The sequence below is a fragment of the Amphiprion ocellaris genome, chromosome 10 (genome assembly GCF_022539595.1).
Source record: "Amphiprion ocellaris isolate individual 3 ecotype Okinawa chromosome 10, ASM2253959v1, whole genome shotgun sequence".
In the NCBI taxonomy this organism is placed as follows: domain Eukaryota; kingdom Metazoa; phylum Chordata; class Actinopteri; family Pomacentridae; genus Amphiprion; species Amphiprion ocellaris.
The window spans coordinates 27771099-27790672 of NC_072775.1; the positions used below are offsets into that span (position 1 = coordinate 27771099).

General features: G+C 41.1%; 1 protein-coding gene across 2 annotated transcripts; it reads right to left on the reverse strand.

The window, feature by feature from the left end:
* Positions 1–58: 58 nt before the first annotated feature.
* copa (COPI coat complex subunit alpha) lies at positions 59–19490 on the reverse strand. Of its 2 annotated transcripts, none has more exons than XM_023294553.3 (30): positions 19305–19490; positions 18415–18528; positions 18233–18306; positions 17913–17993; positions 17470–17546; positions 17019–17128; positions 15082–15191; positions 13406–13505; positions 12834–13052; positions 12365–12515; positions 11617–11683; positions 11461–11536; positions 11151–11233; positions 10458–10683; positions 9792–9930; positions 9208–9370; positions 8925–9071; positions 8520–8709; positions 8314–8409; positions 7951–8039; positions 4955–5078; positions 4554–4643; positions 4330–4433; positions 3952–4098; positions 3669–3809; positions 3299–3481; positions 3042–3152; positions 2752–2913; positions 2437–2631; positions 59–449 (listed from the first exon to the last, which is right to left on the reverse strand). In XM_023294553.3, the coding sequence occupies exons 1-30, from the start codon at positions 19342–19344 to the stop codon at positions 390–392; spliced, it is 3669 nt and encodes a 1222-aa protein (XP_023150321.1). In that variant the 5' UTR covers positions 19345–19490; the 3' UTR covers positions 59–389. The 2 variants fall into 2 exon arrangements, with proteins under 2 accessions (XP_023150321.1, XP_023150312.1); XM_023294544.3 differs by having other exon boundaries at positions 11151–11248.
* Between the last annotated feature and the right edge of the window lie 84 nt (positions 19491–19574).

Sequence of the window (19574 nt, forward strand, 5' to 3'; positions counted from 1 at the left end):
CAGATTTCACACCTCCATTCCACATCAAAAACACCACAGAAACACTCGCCCACACACATCAATGCCACAACAGGGACTTTAATTACATTTTTCCAGATACACGGAGCACTGCTGCACAGCTTCAATTATTCATGTCATACAAGTTAGAAAAGACATAACAGTTAAGTTTTCACAGCTCTAATAAAGCACACAGCATTGGCGAAAACAAGGAAAAGCTTTTTGTAGGAATAGGTGGTGCATGGGAGAAAACAGCTAAAAAGGATTGAAGATTTTTTAATATCACTGTGAGCAAACATATATCTCTGCTTCCATTTCTCATGCCGATAACTGTTTTATTTCTACAGAGCAAGAGTGGATGTGTTTCGCTGAGCATCTTCTTCTTCGCCGTCTTAGCGGAACTGAAGTGGACTCACACGCAGGCCAATCACGTCCTTGCCGATCTCCGTCACCTAGAAAATGATGCGACAGTAAAGGTTAAGAACAACAAATAACGGTAACACAAATTTCTTTTCTGGATTTTATCTCATATTCTGTCCAGAGATAGACAGACATTTAAACAGCTAGAAGCCCCTGACTGGACAATTTTAGTCTAGGCTTGATTATTGCAACTTTCTGGAATAAATCTAAAGTCACATTACAGCTGCTTTGCATTATATCACTTCTATCCTGCTTCCCTCTACTGGTTCCCTGTTCATCTTTGAACTGATTTTAGGATTTTATTTATTACTTTTAAAGCTGTCTGGGTCCAGCCCCAAGCTATGTAGTAAAAGTCTTGACCCCATATGAGCCAGCTCGTAGATCCTCAGGAAGTTTCTAGTTTTTCCAAAGTTGAAGCTTAAATCTTAAGATGGCCAGATAAGGCGAACAGAATCTAATTCACCTCCTAAAACCCATTTTCATAGACTTGCTTGTATGTGATGCCATCTTTTCATTGCTTCCTATTATATTTAAATTTACAAGTGACATTTGCTTTTGTATTACTGCGTCTTTTGTTTTCTAGTTTTGACTTTATCTTTACTGTCTTTGCTTCCAGTTGGTATTTTGCCTTCTGGTTATCCTGATTTAGCTTTGTCTGTCCAGGCACTTTGTACACTCACGTATTTTAAAATGCCATACAAATAAAGTTATTATTCTATTATTATATAAGATTTCACAATTTCACATTTCTTTACTGCACTAAAGTTTACAATTGATCTTCTAAATCTCATTTCTTGATTTGTGACTTTGTTGGGTGTCAACACATAATATGGTGTCACAAACAAAAAGTTTTACAAATGTGGGACAACATCCTGATCTGAACACTTTCCACCATGAATAAATGGCAGCTTTTCATTTTCCATATGCTTTGGGGTTCTATTACTAAAACACCCATAAAATTTAATCAAAACTCAGACCATATATTTTGTGTTTATGAAGTTTGAGCTTTTGTTGACACTTGTTTCCAGTTTATAACTGACTTTACAGTTTAGAATTTTTGTTGCAGTGGAGTTTTTTAATTAAAATGATCCATGCTTGGGCGATCAAAACTGTAGAGAACTTCACAAACTGGAAGAATTGGATTCAGTTCCAGGCTGGTTAAATGCCCAGATATGTGAATCAAAACTTTTCTCCAGAGGTCAATCTCTCAGTCAATCATCAGAAAACTATTTTGATAACTGCAGCTATTTAAAGTGAAATCTTTTCACGACCTGAAGAACAAAACTTTAAGATGTTGTTTGGCTAATGTGTCAGATTATTCTGCAAACCACTGTCTGCACTTGACAAAATATTGTTTGCAAGTAAAAACAGATGTACACTACGGTGCCCGTTTTGATGTGTTCATGTTTGTCATCATGTACGTGCACATTGTGCAGTCCTAAATTTAGCCAATTTGCATGAGATCCTCCCAGCTAAGCAGCTAGAATCAAACTTAAGTAAAATCCCTCTATGGCAGCAAGTGAATGCTACGTTTTTGTTAGTTTGTATTACATCGTATCATCCACAGTATTATTCCACTAAGCAAAAATAATTTTTAATTCTGTAGTATTGCGAATATTGTTGTGCGTGTTTGCAAAGAAAACAAGCATGATAGAAGGGAGGACTAGCATCAGTCATAACTTGTTGTTATAGGGGATTGTTCACCCATAAAGAAACAAACGTATTATTTTTGAACATTGTCAAATAATTACTCAAGCAATAATTGCATGTATATATCAAATGTTGACTGCAGGTGTTTTTTCCATCTTTGAGAAGTAGATTTTGTGGCAGAACAGTTGTACTGGATAATAAAGTAGACACTGACTACTGTATACTTCCACTTGTAGTTCATTAATAACAAAACAAAATGGCACAACTGTTACTAATATACAGACCATTCTCTCTCCTCCTGTTGTGACTGATGAGTACAACACAAATTGAGTCTATAATTTTGAAGGGTAAGTGGCTGTCCTGGTGTACCTGTGTGACCCTGCAGATCTGCCCTTTGTAAGGGGGGCAGTAGCAGGCTCCAGACAGAGGGCACTTCTCAATGGGGCGTCCACGGTAGAGGGGGACAAAAGAGGCAGCGCACAGGTCAAATGGATTATGGGGGTCGTAGTTCAACTGGTGGGCGTCCGTCAGGGTCTTCTCACAGGCAGCCAAAATCTTGCGAGTCTAAATGGCAGGGAGGTATTTAATATGTAAGACGAAGAACAGTACAACGCTCAGCCATTTAAACGCTCAGCCATTTAAACATTTAATGTCACAAATATCGGTGATTAGCTCACGACTTACCTGCTGTGCCACATCTGGCTTCGGTCCAAGCTCGAGGAGGCGTCGTGCAAAACCTGCGGCTGTCTTGAAGTTACGCAGTTTGAAGAAGAGGTTCAGAGCTGTACGCAGCACTAGCACCATGTGGACTGGCTGGAGGTTACAGTGGGTAAAATAAGCAGCCATCTGCAAGGAAAACACAACCTGGATAAGAAAACTGCAGAATAAATTATGATTCATGGACATATTGCAGCAGGTTCTGGTGGTAATTAGTCAGTTTATATCAGAAGCTTAAGGTGACATCAGGTTTTTACCTCACAGAGCCTTTTTTGCTGGTCCAAAGTGTCTTTAGGTAATTTCTTCCTCTCAGTCTCCATAGTAAGACCCACTATGTACTCTCTGCAAATTGTGATCAGCTGCTGAGCCTGAAACACATTTAAGACAGTCAAAATTATGAAATATAATGATAAGTACCTACATGTCAACAATATTACTCCATCTGAAACCCATCTTTTTGTATTCATGACTTGGGGATTAAACAGATCTGATTTAAAGCAGGCCTGTTTCTCACCTCTGCAATCTCCTGCTTATTATCAACCACCAGCAGAGGCACAGACAGCAGGATGGCTCTAAAGCGCTCGACAGCTTCCTCAAACCGGCCAGCCGTGGTCAGCTGGTAGCACTGCTGCAGGCGAGCGATGAGATCGGAGAGGCGCAAACCGACAGCAGGCAGCCCCTGCTTTGCCCCACAGTCCTAAAAACCCCCAAAAATATTAGAGTATTTGTTTTTTTTAACAATACATGAAAAGGTGTGAGAAGGAAGAGCTGGAACAAATGTGGGTCAAGAGCATATTTATCATCAAAAATAAAACTAGAAAGAACATTTCAAACAGCGGACATCGTACAAGACACAAATAAATCCACAAAGTTCATAGCTGTACCTTCCAGTTCCTCTGGGGATGACTGCGCAGGCAGGGCTGGGAGGGCAGTCCCAGGTAACAGGTGCGTCCTCTGGACAGTGTCTGCATGAACAGCGACTTGTAGGGGCCGAAGTTTACAACTCCAACCTGGTCGTGTAGTAGCTGTGGAAGGAAAAGCAAGAGCAAGTGACAGTTAAGTGTGTGAAAAGACTGCAGTCAATTTATGCTTGGCCTTACGTCATACACAAATAGTTTATATTAAAACATTGAACCAAAAAGGAAATAAATCAAAATGTGAGCGTACTCTCATGGCAGTTTCGAAGGATCCAGCCAGGATGTGGTCCACTGGCAGCTGGGAGTTGTTGCACCACATCTGGGTTGGACTCATGCCCTTGGTGGGTGGCACGAAGAAGCCGTCCTCTGCTCCTCCACCTGCACCAACTGGCACGTCCTGTTGATTGAAGAAAAGACAAGGAAATGTGAATATTCAACACTTACTATCATTAAAAAGTAGCAAAGCATAACAATAACTTGTTCGTGCAACGTGTAGCTTCAACAGTGAGGGCAGAGGGTGAAATTTGATGTAAAGATTTCACTCAAAGCTGACAGCCTGATCAGTGCTGGTCTTGTGTTGGCTCTACATTATGTGTGGTGAGATTAATAATGATGTAGCTGCTCTCACCAGCTCAGGAGGAAGGTCCAGGTCTTCCTCAACCTCCCATCCCCCTCCTTCCTCTTTCCCAACTCCTTCTTCTCCTAATCCTTCCTGAGCATCCATGAAACCATCTGACAAGAAGGGAAACATAGAAAAAAAAGCATCGACAGATTTATTTTGGTAATCAGGTCTAATTAGCTGACTGAAAGGTATTGTCTAACAAATTACTGTTAACTTCATTGTGAATTTACCTTCATCCAGCTGGAGTTCAGCATCATCTCCCCATCCTTCACCTCCTGTGGCATCCATATCCAAGTCGGCAGCCATCTGACCTGCTTTACCTACAGCACAAGAACACTGGTAACACTCTGGCAAAGTCAGTCGCAGTAGCTTTTTACAACATATCTAAGAGTAACACTGCTTTATTTGGAATTTGAACATCTTAAAGGACGGAAAACACTGAAGAATAAGATGATTTCAACAACTGTCCTTAATCTAAGAAATATGAAGTGTTGGAGTCCTTGTTCTGGGTTCCAGTATAACAAATACAATATGAATGAAACCTTTAAGAATGTTGCATACATGAGTTTTTCCTCACAGTGTATCTATATATTTACATACATCAAGCCATGTTTCATGGCTGATGACTCACCCTTTGCTGCAATGGCTCCTTCAAAGAAGCCTTTTGACACGGTGAGCAGAGGCCAGTTGGTGTCCAGAGGATTGATGGGTGGAGGAGGCTGCAGCAGCTGTGCATTGGGATCAACCTCTGGCACCTACGAGACACAAGATTAACCATTAGTAAGATCATGTGGCGCAAACTGAAATCAGTCCCTCCAGGAATTCGCAATCTTGCGATTGCGCAAATTCAACCAATCTCCGCGAATTCTGCGCAACCTTACAAATTTTTCCAATCACCGCAACTTTTCCACACTTTTGGCCAGCCTCCCATGAGTTCCACCAATCATATCAGTCCCCAGCGCAAATGTAATGCACGTACGTCACCGAATTCACTTCCTTGTTTTTGGTTTGAAGAGGCAGACATGTTACATTCTAATGTCTCTCATTTACCAACAAAAATTACTGCCAAAGACTGTGCAAAACAATTAATTCCCTGATGTTCCTCACCAAAGCGGAAACTAAACAGTTTTACACCTATGCAATATTGTGGGGGAACACGCACAAAAAAAAAAATCATTGATTGATAAACATTTTTCTACCACGAAACATATTAGGAAAACGGCTGAAACGAGCGGACCACAGGCCAGACAAATCACCGTGATGGAAACTGTTGCATCCAGATCTGTTGGAGCACTGAAAGAATGAAGGTAAGTTAGATTAAGTACTCCGCCAAGGAACACAGCGGAGTTATGTTATGATCGGCGTATGTGAATCATTCCTCTGTTAGCAACATTACTCAGGGCTTAAAGTGAAAAATAATCCTGAGCCTGACCTTTTTTGCTTTTGGGTGGGGGTCGGGGCACAATCTGGCTAACTAATAAGAAATTAAGATATCTGCCTTCACAAACTCAGACTACAGATTATAGTAATACAATAAAGGTCAGTAGGTTGTGGTAGGTACTCCATCTCACTACAACATGGTGCAAATATATTGTTTAACAACCAATCTGTAAAAGATATGGAAAAAGACACTTATTCGCCTTTTAACAATATGCGCACCATTTATTCTGAAATACAACTATGTAAACAATTACAGTGCAAAAAAAAAACAACTAACTAAATAAAAATAACAGCAAACTATAATTTAGTTCAAATAGTAACAGCAAAAAAAACATTAAAGTGCTCTAAGAACTGGTAACTTGAATCAGAAATAAATAAGAAAATTGAAAATAAACAAATACAGTTTACTACAGAAAACTACAGTTCAATTAAAAAACATTTACGGTGCTACAAGAACTGGTAAGCTGAATCTTTTTTTTTTCCTCCTGTATCTATTTGTTCTTTATTTCTGACATCTTTAAGTTGTTCCATAGTGTTGAGGCAGTGGTTCTCAATTTTTGTCTCTCAGGCCCGCCTTCGGAGGACAAAAAAGTCTGTTTTGGCCCACAGGCCACATGTGTGACACCTGGAGTAGATGGGCCCAGGTGGTGTCCTGATCAAGTACGCCGGTGTTCCAAATGCACATTAATGCGTCCTCCCATTCCGCGTAGACGGACCTTTTCCTCCCAGTCGCTCGCGCCCCCCTTGTCATGTCTCTGCGCTTGTCTGTGCACAACATTACTCAAAAAAGTGGATTTGGATGAAATCTTCATGGAAGGCCAGAAATTACACAAGGACCACCTGATTATATTTTAGCAGTGATGCAGCTTTTTGAGTCTGGATCCACGGATTTGTTAAGGACTTCTGTATCATTGCGAGATCGCACCACGACGTCACTGTAACTATGACAACAATGGACTCAACTGGATCTCAACTCCTCAGACCCGCCCCCACTCTACTCCTCATTGGCTAGTGTTATTAGTTTGGTTGCTAGCAAAAGCTGCCTTCCCCTTATTCCATTGGAAGACGAACTAATGTAGTTCTTTTTTTTTCCGAATCGAACGCTGGCGCTGCATGCTGGAATTCCGGCACAGTGCCGGAATACTTTAAGCCATGCATTACTCAGAAACGGACTACGGGATTTGGATGGAATTTTCAGGGAAGGTCAGAAATGACACAAGGACCAAGTGATTAGATTTTGGCAGTAATGCGGCTTATAGTCTGGATCCACGGATTTGTTAAGGATTTCCCATTGAGATAGCGGCATGGCGTCTGATAGCGGCACGGTAACAATGGGAACAAGCGAATGCGACCTGCTGACGATCATATCATTGCGATCCTACTACAAATACACCACTGTGGACTTATCGGAAATGATACAAGGAACAACTGATTAAATTGTGGGCGTGTTTCTGAGTCCCATCAATTCCCGCCGCCCACTACATATTTACATCACGCGATTCGGTATGTACACATGCATAACACACGCCTGTGCTCAGCGCAAGGTCAGGGAATGAACAGTCTTGGTGGAGTACTGCGCTCTCTAAGTGCTTTTCTTGTTATCTGACTTGACAAGCCGTGAGCGCATGTGTGAATACGTGTGTGCCAGTATGTGAAATGAACTGTTTAAGCTTCTGACAGATATGTCCAAATGCAATTCATTCAACAGTAAATTTTCATTTAGTGCCTTAAATCTACCAACCACTTCATGTTAAACAAGTATCTGGCTGCTGCTAATTTCCCACCATGGTATGCCAGCTTTTGTGCAAATGGGTTGGAGCGTTAAATTAATTTCGGAATAAATATTGTCAATTACAATGTAGAAACATGTTCTAAAAGCTGACAAAAATGCAGCTTTTTAGCAATTGTCATTGTCTCCTGCAATTTCATTCCAACAAATAAGCTTAAAACATCGCAACTTACATCGCAATTTTTTAGACAAGTTGCCGCGAATTCAGGCATTTTCGGCCGCAACAATCTCGAAAAACGCCTGCGAAATCTTGGAGGGACTGTGAAATATATACATGAATAAGAGTACATGAATATGCAGTGCTACAATGGAAAAAGTCTATTGAGTGTACTATGACTGTTTGTTATGGTTTCTCATGCTATGTGTATGAAGTTACAGAGAATGTTTTTCCAACACACCGTCTCCTTTTCTGGGTCAAAGTTCTCCTTTAATGTTTCGGCTTCATCATCCAGACCATGAGTGGCTGCAGTCAGGTAAGCCAGAGACTCTGCAAACACAACAACAGACAGGTTGGTTTCTGATTTACCATGAACATTTCAAAAGAAAGGCAATGTTGTCAGCTGTACAGAGAAGCAGCACATAGATTTATGGTATAGCAGAAAGTGCAGTCATTCATTTTGAGTGACTTTTTGAAGCTCTTAGGAACTATATTTAATTATGATAGGTAACTAGTCGCATGACATGAGCTAAGTCTTCCATGGCATTACAGGCAAAGAATGCAAAACATAACTGCATATGTTAATAATGACAAGTTAACTCACTCTGTCCGCAGTTCTTCAAGATGCGAACTCTTTCACTGACGTCTCCCAGGTAGAGAGCTGCCTGGTAGTGGCCGCTCATGTCCTTCCTGATCTCAGCTACACAAAGAAACCACAGGCATTAGATATGCGATGAGAGAACACACAAACCCTCACCAAGTCACCATATCTTCTGTAAAATAAGGAATTACTACTCCGTCATCACTCACCGATCTTCATCATCTTGCGCAGCTTAGCCAAGTTGCCGGTGATGAGGTACAGGAAGGTGAGCTTGTCGAAATTCTTGGTCCTCTGGTAGCACATTTCCACGACCTGGTGGTGACCCTGCAGCAGCGCCGCCTCACCCAGACGCTCCCAGCAGCTGCGCTCATCGAGGGCTTTGGCTGCATCCAGCGCCACCTGGAAAATGTACAAGAGATGTTTTTGATTTTGCGGTTTGTCCTGCAGCAGAAATTTCTAATTATAGATCTCTGAGCTGAACAGACAGCAGTAGCACGTTATAACTTAAAAATACAAATTGTAAGATTCAATCGAATTAAAGCCCGCCAGCCACCCGCCTTTCACACTAAACTTAATCCCCAATAGATAACGAGTAAGTATAGCTGTGAGCTCACCTCGATGTTGCCACACTCCAGAGCCAGGCTGAAGCGCGTCTTCTCATCTTTGACAAAGTGCAGCGCTACCTCGGGGTAGCCCTTCTTCTGCAGGTAAGCAATGATGGACTGACCCACCAACTTGGCGTTACGCACCATGTGGAGTACCTGGACAACACAACAAGAGGAATGGAACTAATCAGAACTAACAATAAGGGAACTGAATGATTGACTACAAAGTTAAAGATCAATTCTGCAAAAACACATGTATTATCTACGTACACATTGGTCACTAGGCACCCACCTCATCATATTTGCGGTTGACCAGGGCCAGTTTGAAGCGGTACTCTGTGGGGTCGATGGTGAGGACGCGAGGCCTGCACTCTCTGTCCAGGCAGTAAACACTGTTGCCTCTCACACGGGTCACATAGATGGGCAGATCCAGGGTCCTGATGATGCCATGATCACTACAGAGACACAATGAAAGTATCATGTTAGAAACAGATTCAAATCAGGAGTTGATATGCATGCTGAATAGGTGGACGAATAAAATGTTTGCCGTACATGCCGAGACACTATGGTGTTCTTTCAAAATTTTGTGGAATTTAACAGCAATGAAACCACCTCTGCAGCACGATAAAAACATTTCCATATTTGACAATCAAGTCAGTGAAGACGTCCAGTGGAAAAGGTGGTAGACTTTAAGAGACACTACCTCAGCAACATTCTATTCTGTTAAATATGGGCAAAGTTTAATTGGTTTGAGTGTTAACTCTATTTCTGTGGCATGTACAAAGCAGAAGCAGTTCACCTGCCTGATCTGTTTGATTTACTTACCTGTATCAATAGCTGCATTAAGTTAACACTGTGTTTTAAAGCTTCACGTACCCAGAGGTGAGGGCATATTTGATGTGGTTGGAGGTGGTGTAGATAAAGACCCCACTCTCGTCCCAGGCTCCGCTTTTCACTCTGATGTTCTCATGAATGTTGCACAGACTCTCCAGCTTACGGTTGCAGATCATAATTGCTGAAGGGAGAAAAAGAGAGACAAAAAGATTTGGATTTTACCTAAATTGTCAGGTTCTGTTGGTGAACCGACAGCTGGCACTTGTGGTCTTGAAATGTGTTTTTATCCTGTTGTTTGAACCAGTTACAACATTTTTTTTAACAACAAAATTCGTGCTTTTACCCACATTCTCAAATAAATTAAACCCCCAACACAGCAGCAGCTTTTTTTGTACTATGTAATGAGAACAAACAGATTCAAAGACTAAAATGAGTCAACAAGCATTTAAATTTGTAGTTACAAGACAGAGTGAGTTTGTGCGATTTGTCAGTGGATTGCCACAATCCCTATAAATGTATTTTACCAGCCTCATAATACACAGTTAAAATCAAATTATTGCTTTGTGTCTGCCCTTAAATGTTCTTACTCTGTCCAAACAGAACTAATGCCTCAGTGATTTAGAAATGTGAGAGTCTCAACTCTGACTGAGATAAACCTGCTGTGTCTCTCTGATAAGCATCTTGATAACATTCATCTTATCTACTCACCGTGTTTAGCCAGCAGAGCCACGTGGCTGGTGTCGGAGCTCCACACCACATATTTGACCTTGGCGATTTTGACGGTGGCCAGAGAGCGTTTCTGCTGCACGTCGAACAGTGTGACGCCATCGGCATCGCGCAACAGCAGTGAGCCGGTCCCGGCATAGAAGATTTCCTCACAACTTGGCACCTGGACTTTCTTCACAATTTCATTCTTCAGGTTTTTAATCAGCAGCTACAATGGAGAAGAAAGTATTTTAATAAATAAGCACTGATCAGGACACACACACACACACAAAAATACAGAACTTCAGAAAAGTGCTGACATAAAGCGTGAAACACAAGTCATCTTTAAAAAATTAGATAAACTAGTTTGGTGAGCAATAAATCACTGGTTTGCAAATACAATTTTCTGTAATTGGCTTAAAATTATCTTAATGACAAACACAACTTGTTTTTTCTCTCTCTAAAATAATCTCTAACATAATCAGACTGTTGACTTTGGAAATGAATACCACTGAGTCAGTCTTTCATTGAGCAACTGTATAGACCAAGACTATTCTTTGCAATGACGAATATCAAAATACGGATGGTAAAACAACATTTTCAGACACGTTTCTAATTATTTTTTTAAATCTTCTCAAGGCGTTTCTCCAGATTTCGGCTTTTAATACATTTCTCTAAACCTGGAAATTGACTTACAGAGTGCATACGGTCCAGGACAGCAAACCTGTTCCTGGCCACCCAAACTGCTGTCAGACCAGAAGACCTTTTCCCCTCCGGTGCTGAAAAAACAGGGTCTGTGTTTTAAGTCACAGTTCATAGCACAGTTCACAAAGGGATTGAAATTGCTGTCATTTAAACAATGTTCACTGCAGCAAAGTAATAAAAATTATACAGTAAAAAGGACAATGTGGTGTTTAACTACAAACAGACTAATGGATAAAAAGTAATTCACTGTTCACAAAGTGTGAGGAAAAAATGGAAGAACTGCAGTGTGGTGTTTCTTTACCATCAGGGTTTTGAGAGTCACTTTCTTTGGGAATTGAGTACAAGTCGTAGGTGCTGTTCTCCAGGTTGGTCGCTCTCTGTAGGAAGTGAAGAGTATTTCATGAAATATATGGAAAATACTGACTGAGGGATTAATCTGAGTGACAGAGATACTTACGGTGCAGAGCAGGACAGCATTCTCAGCTGGGTTGTAGGACATGCTGAACACCGGGAACTTAGACCCACTGGAAGAAGAAGAAAAAAAGATTTAGTAAGTGTCTCGAAATTTTTACACTTATTCTCATCATAACACTGCACTGACTGTTCAACTGCTAACAACAAGATGATCTTTTTGATGTTCCATAATAACATGTCAACATTACATACTTTTCTAATTACAAAATCACTGGACAGGCATTACTAGAGCTCAGAGGATTAAGTCAAGAAACTGGTCAATAGAAAATGAATGTCCACTCATTTATTCATCCACTTAAAACTTCAGTGAACACACTGAGCGACAAGTCATATTTAATGGAAGAAATGCAGAAACATTTCCCCTTTTTAAACTCAAATAGAAATGACAGAAGAGGATCTGGCCATGTCAGATAAAAATATGCTTCAAAAATGCTTAAAAGTGTAGCAATGAACAGCCAGACAAATGAATAAAACGACAGCAACTAAAACTTGATATAATCTGAGCACTATAAGGGAGGTCAACCTAAAAGTTCAGTGAAAGCATATTTTTAAATTATTCCTTGTATGTGGAGCACATTTCTGCTTTTCACTACTTTCTGACATCTTATAGAACAAGAGATTACTCAAGAAAATGATAAGCAAGTTACAACATAATAAAATTACCAAATTCAAATACCAAACTGTACTTAGTGAGAATAAAATCTTTTGCAACACTGACACACAGCACTGACCTGCGAAGCTGCATGACAGCAGTGTCCTTGCTGCTGTTGAAGTCCAGCTGGCGGAGGAAGCGATCCTTGACATAGTACAGCATGTTGCTGTGCACAGCGTAGGCAGGACGTTCACGCTCCAGCTTGAAGACAATCATACCACTGTCATGACCTGGAGGACACAAAACAGACAGTTTAGTACAAAATCCTCATGCACAGACCACATTTTTCCACCTTGAGAAAAGTTACATGTTATAATTATGTCCTGTTGTTGCACAATGTAGCTTCAAATGTAGCCAAATAGGCACATTTAACTAAAATTTAGCTTGGGATTGTGACACTCACTAATACACTTTTAAATTAGTTCACAAATTATGCAAAAAAAGATTGCAATGCTCCAATACCTGCTGTTTAAATCTGTTCAACCTGTTAGTAGTTGATTTTACACTTACGGTAAATGTTTCCAGACTTAGGTGAGTATCACTCTTACCTGCAGCGAACAGGTTGAGGTTCGGGTGAGCCCCCAGCACCCAGAAGCGATCGTGATCACGTCTGAAGGTCTGAACTCCGGTCCTCTTGGACATGTCCCACACCCGGATGCTCTTGTCCTCAGAGTTGGACAGGATGAGCTCCTGGCGAGGATGGAAGACGGCACAGGACACGTTGTTGTAGTGACCACGGCATGTGTCTAGCTCCCACGCCTTGGACTCTGGATTGAGGGGAAAGAGAGACGATATGACAAAATTCAGCAGCTGGTTTAAAAAAAAAAAAAAAAGAAAGAAGTGGAAAAAAAGACCTACAACATCAAAATACATGGATCTGCCCTCCATAGAAAAGGCAGAAGTAAAAATAGATACATAATACATAATACAGGGAAAAACATACAGCTGGAAACAATTAGTCAACTGTTTAGTCTCATGAAAAGTTTTCCACAGAACACAGGATGTTTGTTTTTACATTTTTATACCTCTCATCCGTAGAAAAATTTTAGCTTTAGTGGACACTGGGTGGCACATTTTTAGTGGGTGTTAACGAGTATCTTGTAATAATGAAGTAACTCACCATTCATTCTCCAGATCTTCACCTGCCTGTCATCAGCTCCAGACACGATCAGAGGCATGCTGGGGTGGAAGGCTGCCCAGTTCACCCCACGGTCATGACCCTGAACACAGACACACAAACTCAAGTCACACGAATCCAAACAGAATCATCTTTCAGCTGTTGAAGCTCTGAGGCCAACTACTAGTGGCTCTCTAAACACTATAACATAAACCAACTAGATTTCTACAGCTTTACCATTATTACAAAGACAGAAAAGGTATATTATGCAAAGCATAAGTTATGGCAAAAAACTAAACAAGTGTCACGTTATCATATTTCCTTAGTTTGGGTATTTGTTAACCTTAAAGAGTAATAACTTTGCACTAAAAGCACACAGAAGGACATTGTTATATTATAAAAAAAATAAATTGTATCATGTAATACAGGAAACTGGTAAATTAAACCCAGGAGCTGGTATTTTCCACACACAGAACTGAAACCTGAAAATTATTGACAATTTTGAAAATCTCTCTACAATGATTTTGGGGAAAATTATGTACTGCGGTGTGTACAGTGGCTTGGTGGTTAGCACTTTCGCCTTGCAGCTACAAGATCCCCAGTTCACGTCCCGGCCTTCCCGGGATCTTTCTGCTTGGAGATTGCATGTTCTCCCTGTGCATGCATGGGTTTTTTCCGGGTTCTCCGGCTTCCTCCCACAGTCCAAAAACAATGCTGAGGTTAACTGGTAACTCTAAATTGTTCATAGGTGCGAATGTAAGTGTGATTGTCCCTATGTGTAGCCCTGCAATAGACTGGTGACCTGTCCAGGGTGTCCCTTGCCTTTGACCTAAAGGCTGGGTTATGCTTTCAGCACGAAAGAGCCACGTGGAAATCCACTCCAGAGACCGTGTGTGACTTTATACTCCATGCGGTGTCTGCTCCCAAACTGCAGAGGCAGTGTATCGCAAACACACGTCTACCTAGTCTACTCAAGTACTAGAGTAGAAGAAGTTTGCCATTGTTTACACCACTTACAACATGGCATTTTACCGAATAGTTGCATTTCACCAGTTAGTATTAATTTCACACCATGAATTGTTCATAACCTAGTTGTCACGGTGATCTCTGTGTGATGAATCGTATAAATGTCTGTATTTCTGAACTTCTGCTGCTAGGAGCTCCTGTTCTTCCACCAGCTTTCCGTGTGTCTCCGTCCGCGTAGTTAGAAAAATTTGGAGGTGTACGACGCAGAAATTTTCCACTTGAGAAGGGCCGTGTGAGGGGCGTGGCTGCTTAAATGACGTAATTTGTCCGCACTGAGCCGCACGGACCTCGCGGACACGGCAAGCATAAAACAAGCTTAAGTCAGCTGGGATAGACTCCAGCACCCTGCGGCCCCAATGAGGATTAAGCGGTGTATAGATAATCGATGGATGGATGATGCATTTAATGTTTTTTCCACTCTAGTGTTGCATCATTGTTGTGATTTTTTGAAATATTCTTAGTGAAGGCAAAAGGGCAAAACAAGGAATACAGTTCATGACAGAAAATCCTGGAAATGACTGCTACCTGAGCAGTAATGACTACAGTGACACTTTCACTTTCTATATTTCACTGGCAAAAAGACTGATTTTGTGAAATTATAACGCTATGGGATATGCAAAATGAAAAACACACACATGAAAGTCATTGCTCACCTCAAGGACATGCTTAACAACAGCATCCGAAGCACCAAACAAGTCAACACCAGAGATGCCACGCACCTCCGTCTCCACAGCGCCTGGAGACAGGTTCTTCTTCCTCAGACCTGGAACCATCATATACAGCATCGTGTGCAAAGGGGGAGCCATATTCATGTTACACAGGGCGCGCACACACACACACACACACACACACACACACACACACACACACACACACACACACACACACACACACACACACACACACACACACACACACACACACACACACACACACACACACACACACACACACACACACACACACACACACACACACACACACACAGAGGACGGGGGATGAAGAAAAACATGTAAAAGATAGAAATTAATTAAACAATCAAATATGAGGCTATATTGTGGGAGAATAGAGGCAACAAATGGGAATTACAAGAGAATGAACTGTTGGACCACTGAACACACACGGGCTGAAACACACCAACACAAACTTTGCTCTCTCATATCACCCGCCAGCTTGAGTCTGGAAACAATCATCGCTGTAGCGGCGCTGTTGATTGGGTTAATGAATCATTGGCAGACAGAAAAAAATAATTACTTATGATTTCATTGGACAGCAGAGCAAGATCGCTGATTATCTCCCAGACTCAAATGATTAGGAAGAAAAAAATAACAATTGAGAAAACACAGCTTGTATTCATGATTCCTGCCTGTTAAAACAATGTGGTGAGCAGACAGTTCAACAGAAAGGAGAGATGATGCGCAGGGAAAGAAATGGCACTAGGAACCCATTTGCAGGTGTGGATGTTTCCAGGGAGAGCACGGGATAAGGAGGGCACAGGGAGTGTGTGGACTTGGCTGATGGGTGGGGTGGGTGGTGGCTAGTGTCATAAAGAAGAGCTCCGATGGGGTGTCAGGAATATGAGCTTTGAAGTTTGGTTTGTTCAAAGGCTCATGCATGTGTCTGTCAGTATGTCTGAGTCACATGCAGAGTGAACAGATAGTGAAACGTCACAGCAATGAGTTAGGAATGAAGCTGACAACAATATGGTGACTATGGATACAAGAAACATAAACACTGTTGTGTTATATTTTAAGTCAGCCATGCAAGTGTCAAGGGTAGTATAAGAATATTTTAAGGTCCATGCTGAGATGGTTTAGGTATGTAAAAGACACTGCAAAGCCAGTTAGTAGTTAATGTTACTGTTTTTCTAGATGCAGTTTAAACTACGTCAAAAAAGGTTAAAGAGCTGCAAAGGAGGCAGTGTCACTTTTCAATAATGAGAGTATAAGTGCAAAGAGAACCTTCCTTTAAAGACAGTCTGGTCGTACAGGGAGAGTTAAACATGAAAACTACATGCTGTAGGAATGTCACGTGATCTAGGAGTTTATAAAAATGGTAAAGATGGATGCTCAATGCAAAGGAATGTCAAAGCACATAAATTCATAACAGGTGAAAATTACAGAAAAACATCTTATACATGTTCACATGTAAGAAAGCAGATGAGAGTCAAATAATGGTTTAGTTAGTGCAAAGACAAGAAACAAGAAGCAAGAAAATCCATCAACAAAAACAGATTTTAAGAGCATGCAGAGGCACAGAAACACCTCTCCAGTTTCCTACTTGGGTATTTTTCGCATGAGCTGTTAATTCTCTTGTCATTCAGAACATTTTCAGTGGAGTATCTCATTCATAAATGCCATGATATAAATAAATCTGTCTGGGCAGTACATCTACTTCTGTCTCTATCTTTCCTGAGAAGAGAGGTGTTTCTGCAAACAGCCCACAGAGATTTGTCCTCTACAAGTCAGAGGGGAAGAAGAGGTTCAGGACTTGATATTAGTCCTGCTCCTGTCTTCCTCCTTTATACCACTTTGCCTGATCCCCTTCCCAAAACCCACTGTCCTCTGGCCCACCATCCCCAAGCCCTCACCGGAGATATCCCACACTCGCACAGTCTGATCCAAACTGGCTGACACCACCAGGTCCTCGGATGGGTGGAACTGGGCACACATCACATAGTGGTTATGGCCAGTCAGCACACTGCAGACAAGACAGAAAGAGTGGACATACTGAAACACTGACAACTGTCTTCAGGGTTGATCAAATGGTTCCACTGACAATAACATACTGAAGTAGTTCGCACATTAAATGTAACAACGCAAAAAGTGATTTAAGTAGTGTATTTACAACAAAAATACATTTAAGGAATTTTCTGAGTTTTTGAAGAGACATCTCCAATGGGTACTCTGTATGCAGCAAAGTTCCATGTTGAGTGACCAAGAACCAATGATTTCATTCTTGTGTTCATTCTCACTCAAACTATATTCTCCAGCTACGAGTGAGTTGTCAGAAAAAACAGTGCAATTTATGGGGTGTCTTACCAGACGCAGGTCCTGGACTGCCAGTTCCAGATACGAATGGTCTGGTCATCTGAAGCGCTCAGAATCCACGGGTACTCCTACAGGCGAGGTGATAACTAATTACTTACGAGTAACTTTAGAGAATAAATGACAAAATACTGAGACTTAGTCACTTGAAACTAGGGCTGGCCCGAATAGCAGTTTCTGTGCTCCAGATATTTGGGCCCTATTAATGACGAAAATCCGAATATTTGGTCCGTTCCATAACGTCTGCTGCTGGGGGGGGGGGAATTAGGGTTCCTATAGTAACGTCCGATGGGAGGACACGTTGGGCGAATTCATTTGGGGTGACACAAATATTCGGATCTCAAAATTAATATCCGGATACCACCGTCGGGACTGAACATTCGGGCCCAGCCCTACTTGAAACTGGCAATAAAAAAAGAAGCTGCAGAAGAACTCACATGGTGAAAGAAGGTGGTTCTGATGTAGTCGAGGTGTCCCAGCAGGGTGAAGAGGCAGCGTCTCAACTTGTAGTTCCACACCTGCTCAAAATAAGAACACTTAGAGTTGTTCTAATAATTGTATGACACATTAATTTAACATTTAAGACATAACAGCACCATGATATAGGTCATGAACAATAACACTTCTGACTTCTGAATTCTGTAAATGTGTGAACTCCTGATCAAACCAAGTACCATCCAGAAATAAGCATTCAAACAGTATTTAAACCTGACAGCTTCTTAATATTTTTTATAGTTGCTATATGCAGCAGTCTCACCTTGATTTTGTAGTCATCTCCTCCAGACACAAATAGAGGCTGCTGTTTGTGGAAATCAATGCCTCTGACAGGTCCTGTTGGTGAGAGAACATTAAACACATTTTATTTCCACTGAGAACAGACTGTATAGATGGCAAAAATATACTAATCCTAATATTAGAGCAGCCACATTGATGTCTTACCATCGTGCTCATCAAATTTGTCGATCAGAGTGCACATCCGATAGTCCCACAGCTGGATTACTCCATTGTGCAAACTTGCTAAAACCCATGGCCTTTTGGGATGGAAACTCAGGCCTGAAATGTAACACAGAACATTAACTCCCTCATAATATCATATAAAACAAGCTATAGTCCTCACAAAATCAGTTTAATCACCAAGTAGGTTTTCACATAGGAGGAGACTGGTGTGGCGTTTTAGTGCATAATATTAAAATGCTGAAAAGTAAAAACATATTTAAATAAGGATAAAAAAATATTCTAAAAAGCAAATGTTGCAAGTCAACAGACAATAATTACGATTAATTAAACAGATGTTGACAATTGATTACAGATATGTTTTTAATAAGTCTTGCTTCAGTTATCATTATTTAGTATTCACAGTGTAATAAATGTTAAAATTTGATGGAACATTTAGCACACAAGAGGGGCAGCATGAATTTGTAAAACCACCAACACAACAGTTTAAACCCTGGCTCTGACCTGCTGAAGAATTGCAGCCTTCACGATTTACGAATTTCATTGTTTCAGACTGCAATTCCGATTTGAGAGCGAATACTCGTTCAGCCCTAATTCAGACGACGATCCAACTATGTAATATTAACGAAACCATGTCAAGCTTGAATCAGTTACGTTAGCTAAATAGCTAAAGACACATACAGGTAGCGTTCATTCAACATCACAACATAGGAACAAGGCGTGATATGCATTGTCTGAGATTTAGTCTATAACAGATAAGTCTGTTAAATCAAGAATTTTATTTATCCACAGGCAACTACAAAAAAAAACTGAGCTGCATAACATTAGCTAGCTAACGTTAGCTTCTTGGCTAACTATAGCATCGAAACTCTTACCTTTAACACGGGCCGACTTCGTTTCAAATTTCGTTAACATCGTCCCTGCTGAACAGTAGGGGCTTTGATTTTAATGCTGTAGTCAACTACAACTCCACGCGAACGGTATAAAACAGCTAAAATCTTGCAGACAGGTTCACTCAGGTGGCCTGGTCGCCTTCGCCCATTTAGCTGCTTCTCCGTCTTCCTGACACGTAGCGCGTTCTGTCTTCCGGTTCGGAACTATAAAGTTTTGGAGTGAAAATGTGACGCAGAAACCTCCACGGCAGC

Excerpts from the sequence above, each read along its gene's own strand:
- copa (XM_023294544.3), bottom strand. The coding sequence starts at position 19,344 with ATGTTAACGAAATTTGAAACGAAGTCGGCCCGTGTTAAAG. Across the intron at positions 13,053-13,405 it reads GAAGATCTGGAGAATGAATG|AGTCCAAGGCGTGGGAGCTA; the intron begins GTGAGTTACTTC and ends CCCTCAATCCAG. Across the intron at positions 10,684-11,150 it reads TCCTGGACCGTATGCACTCT|CTGCTGATTAAAAACCTGAA; the intron begins GTAAGTCAATTT and ends TCTCCATTGTAG.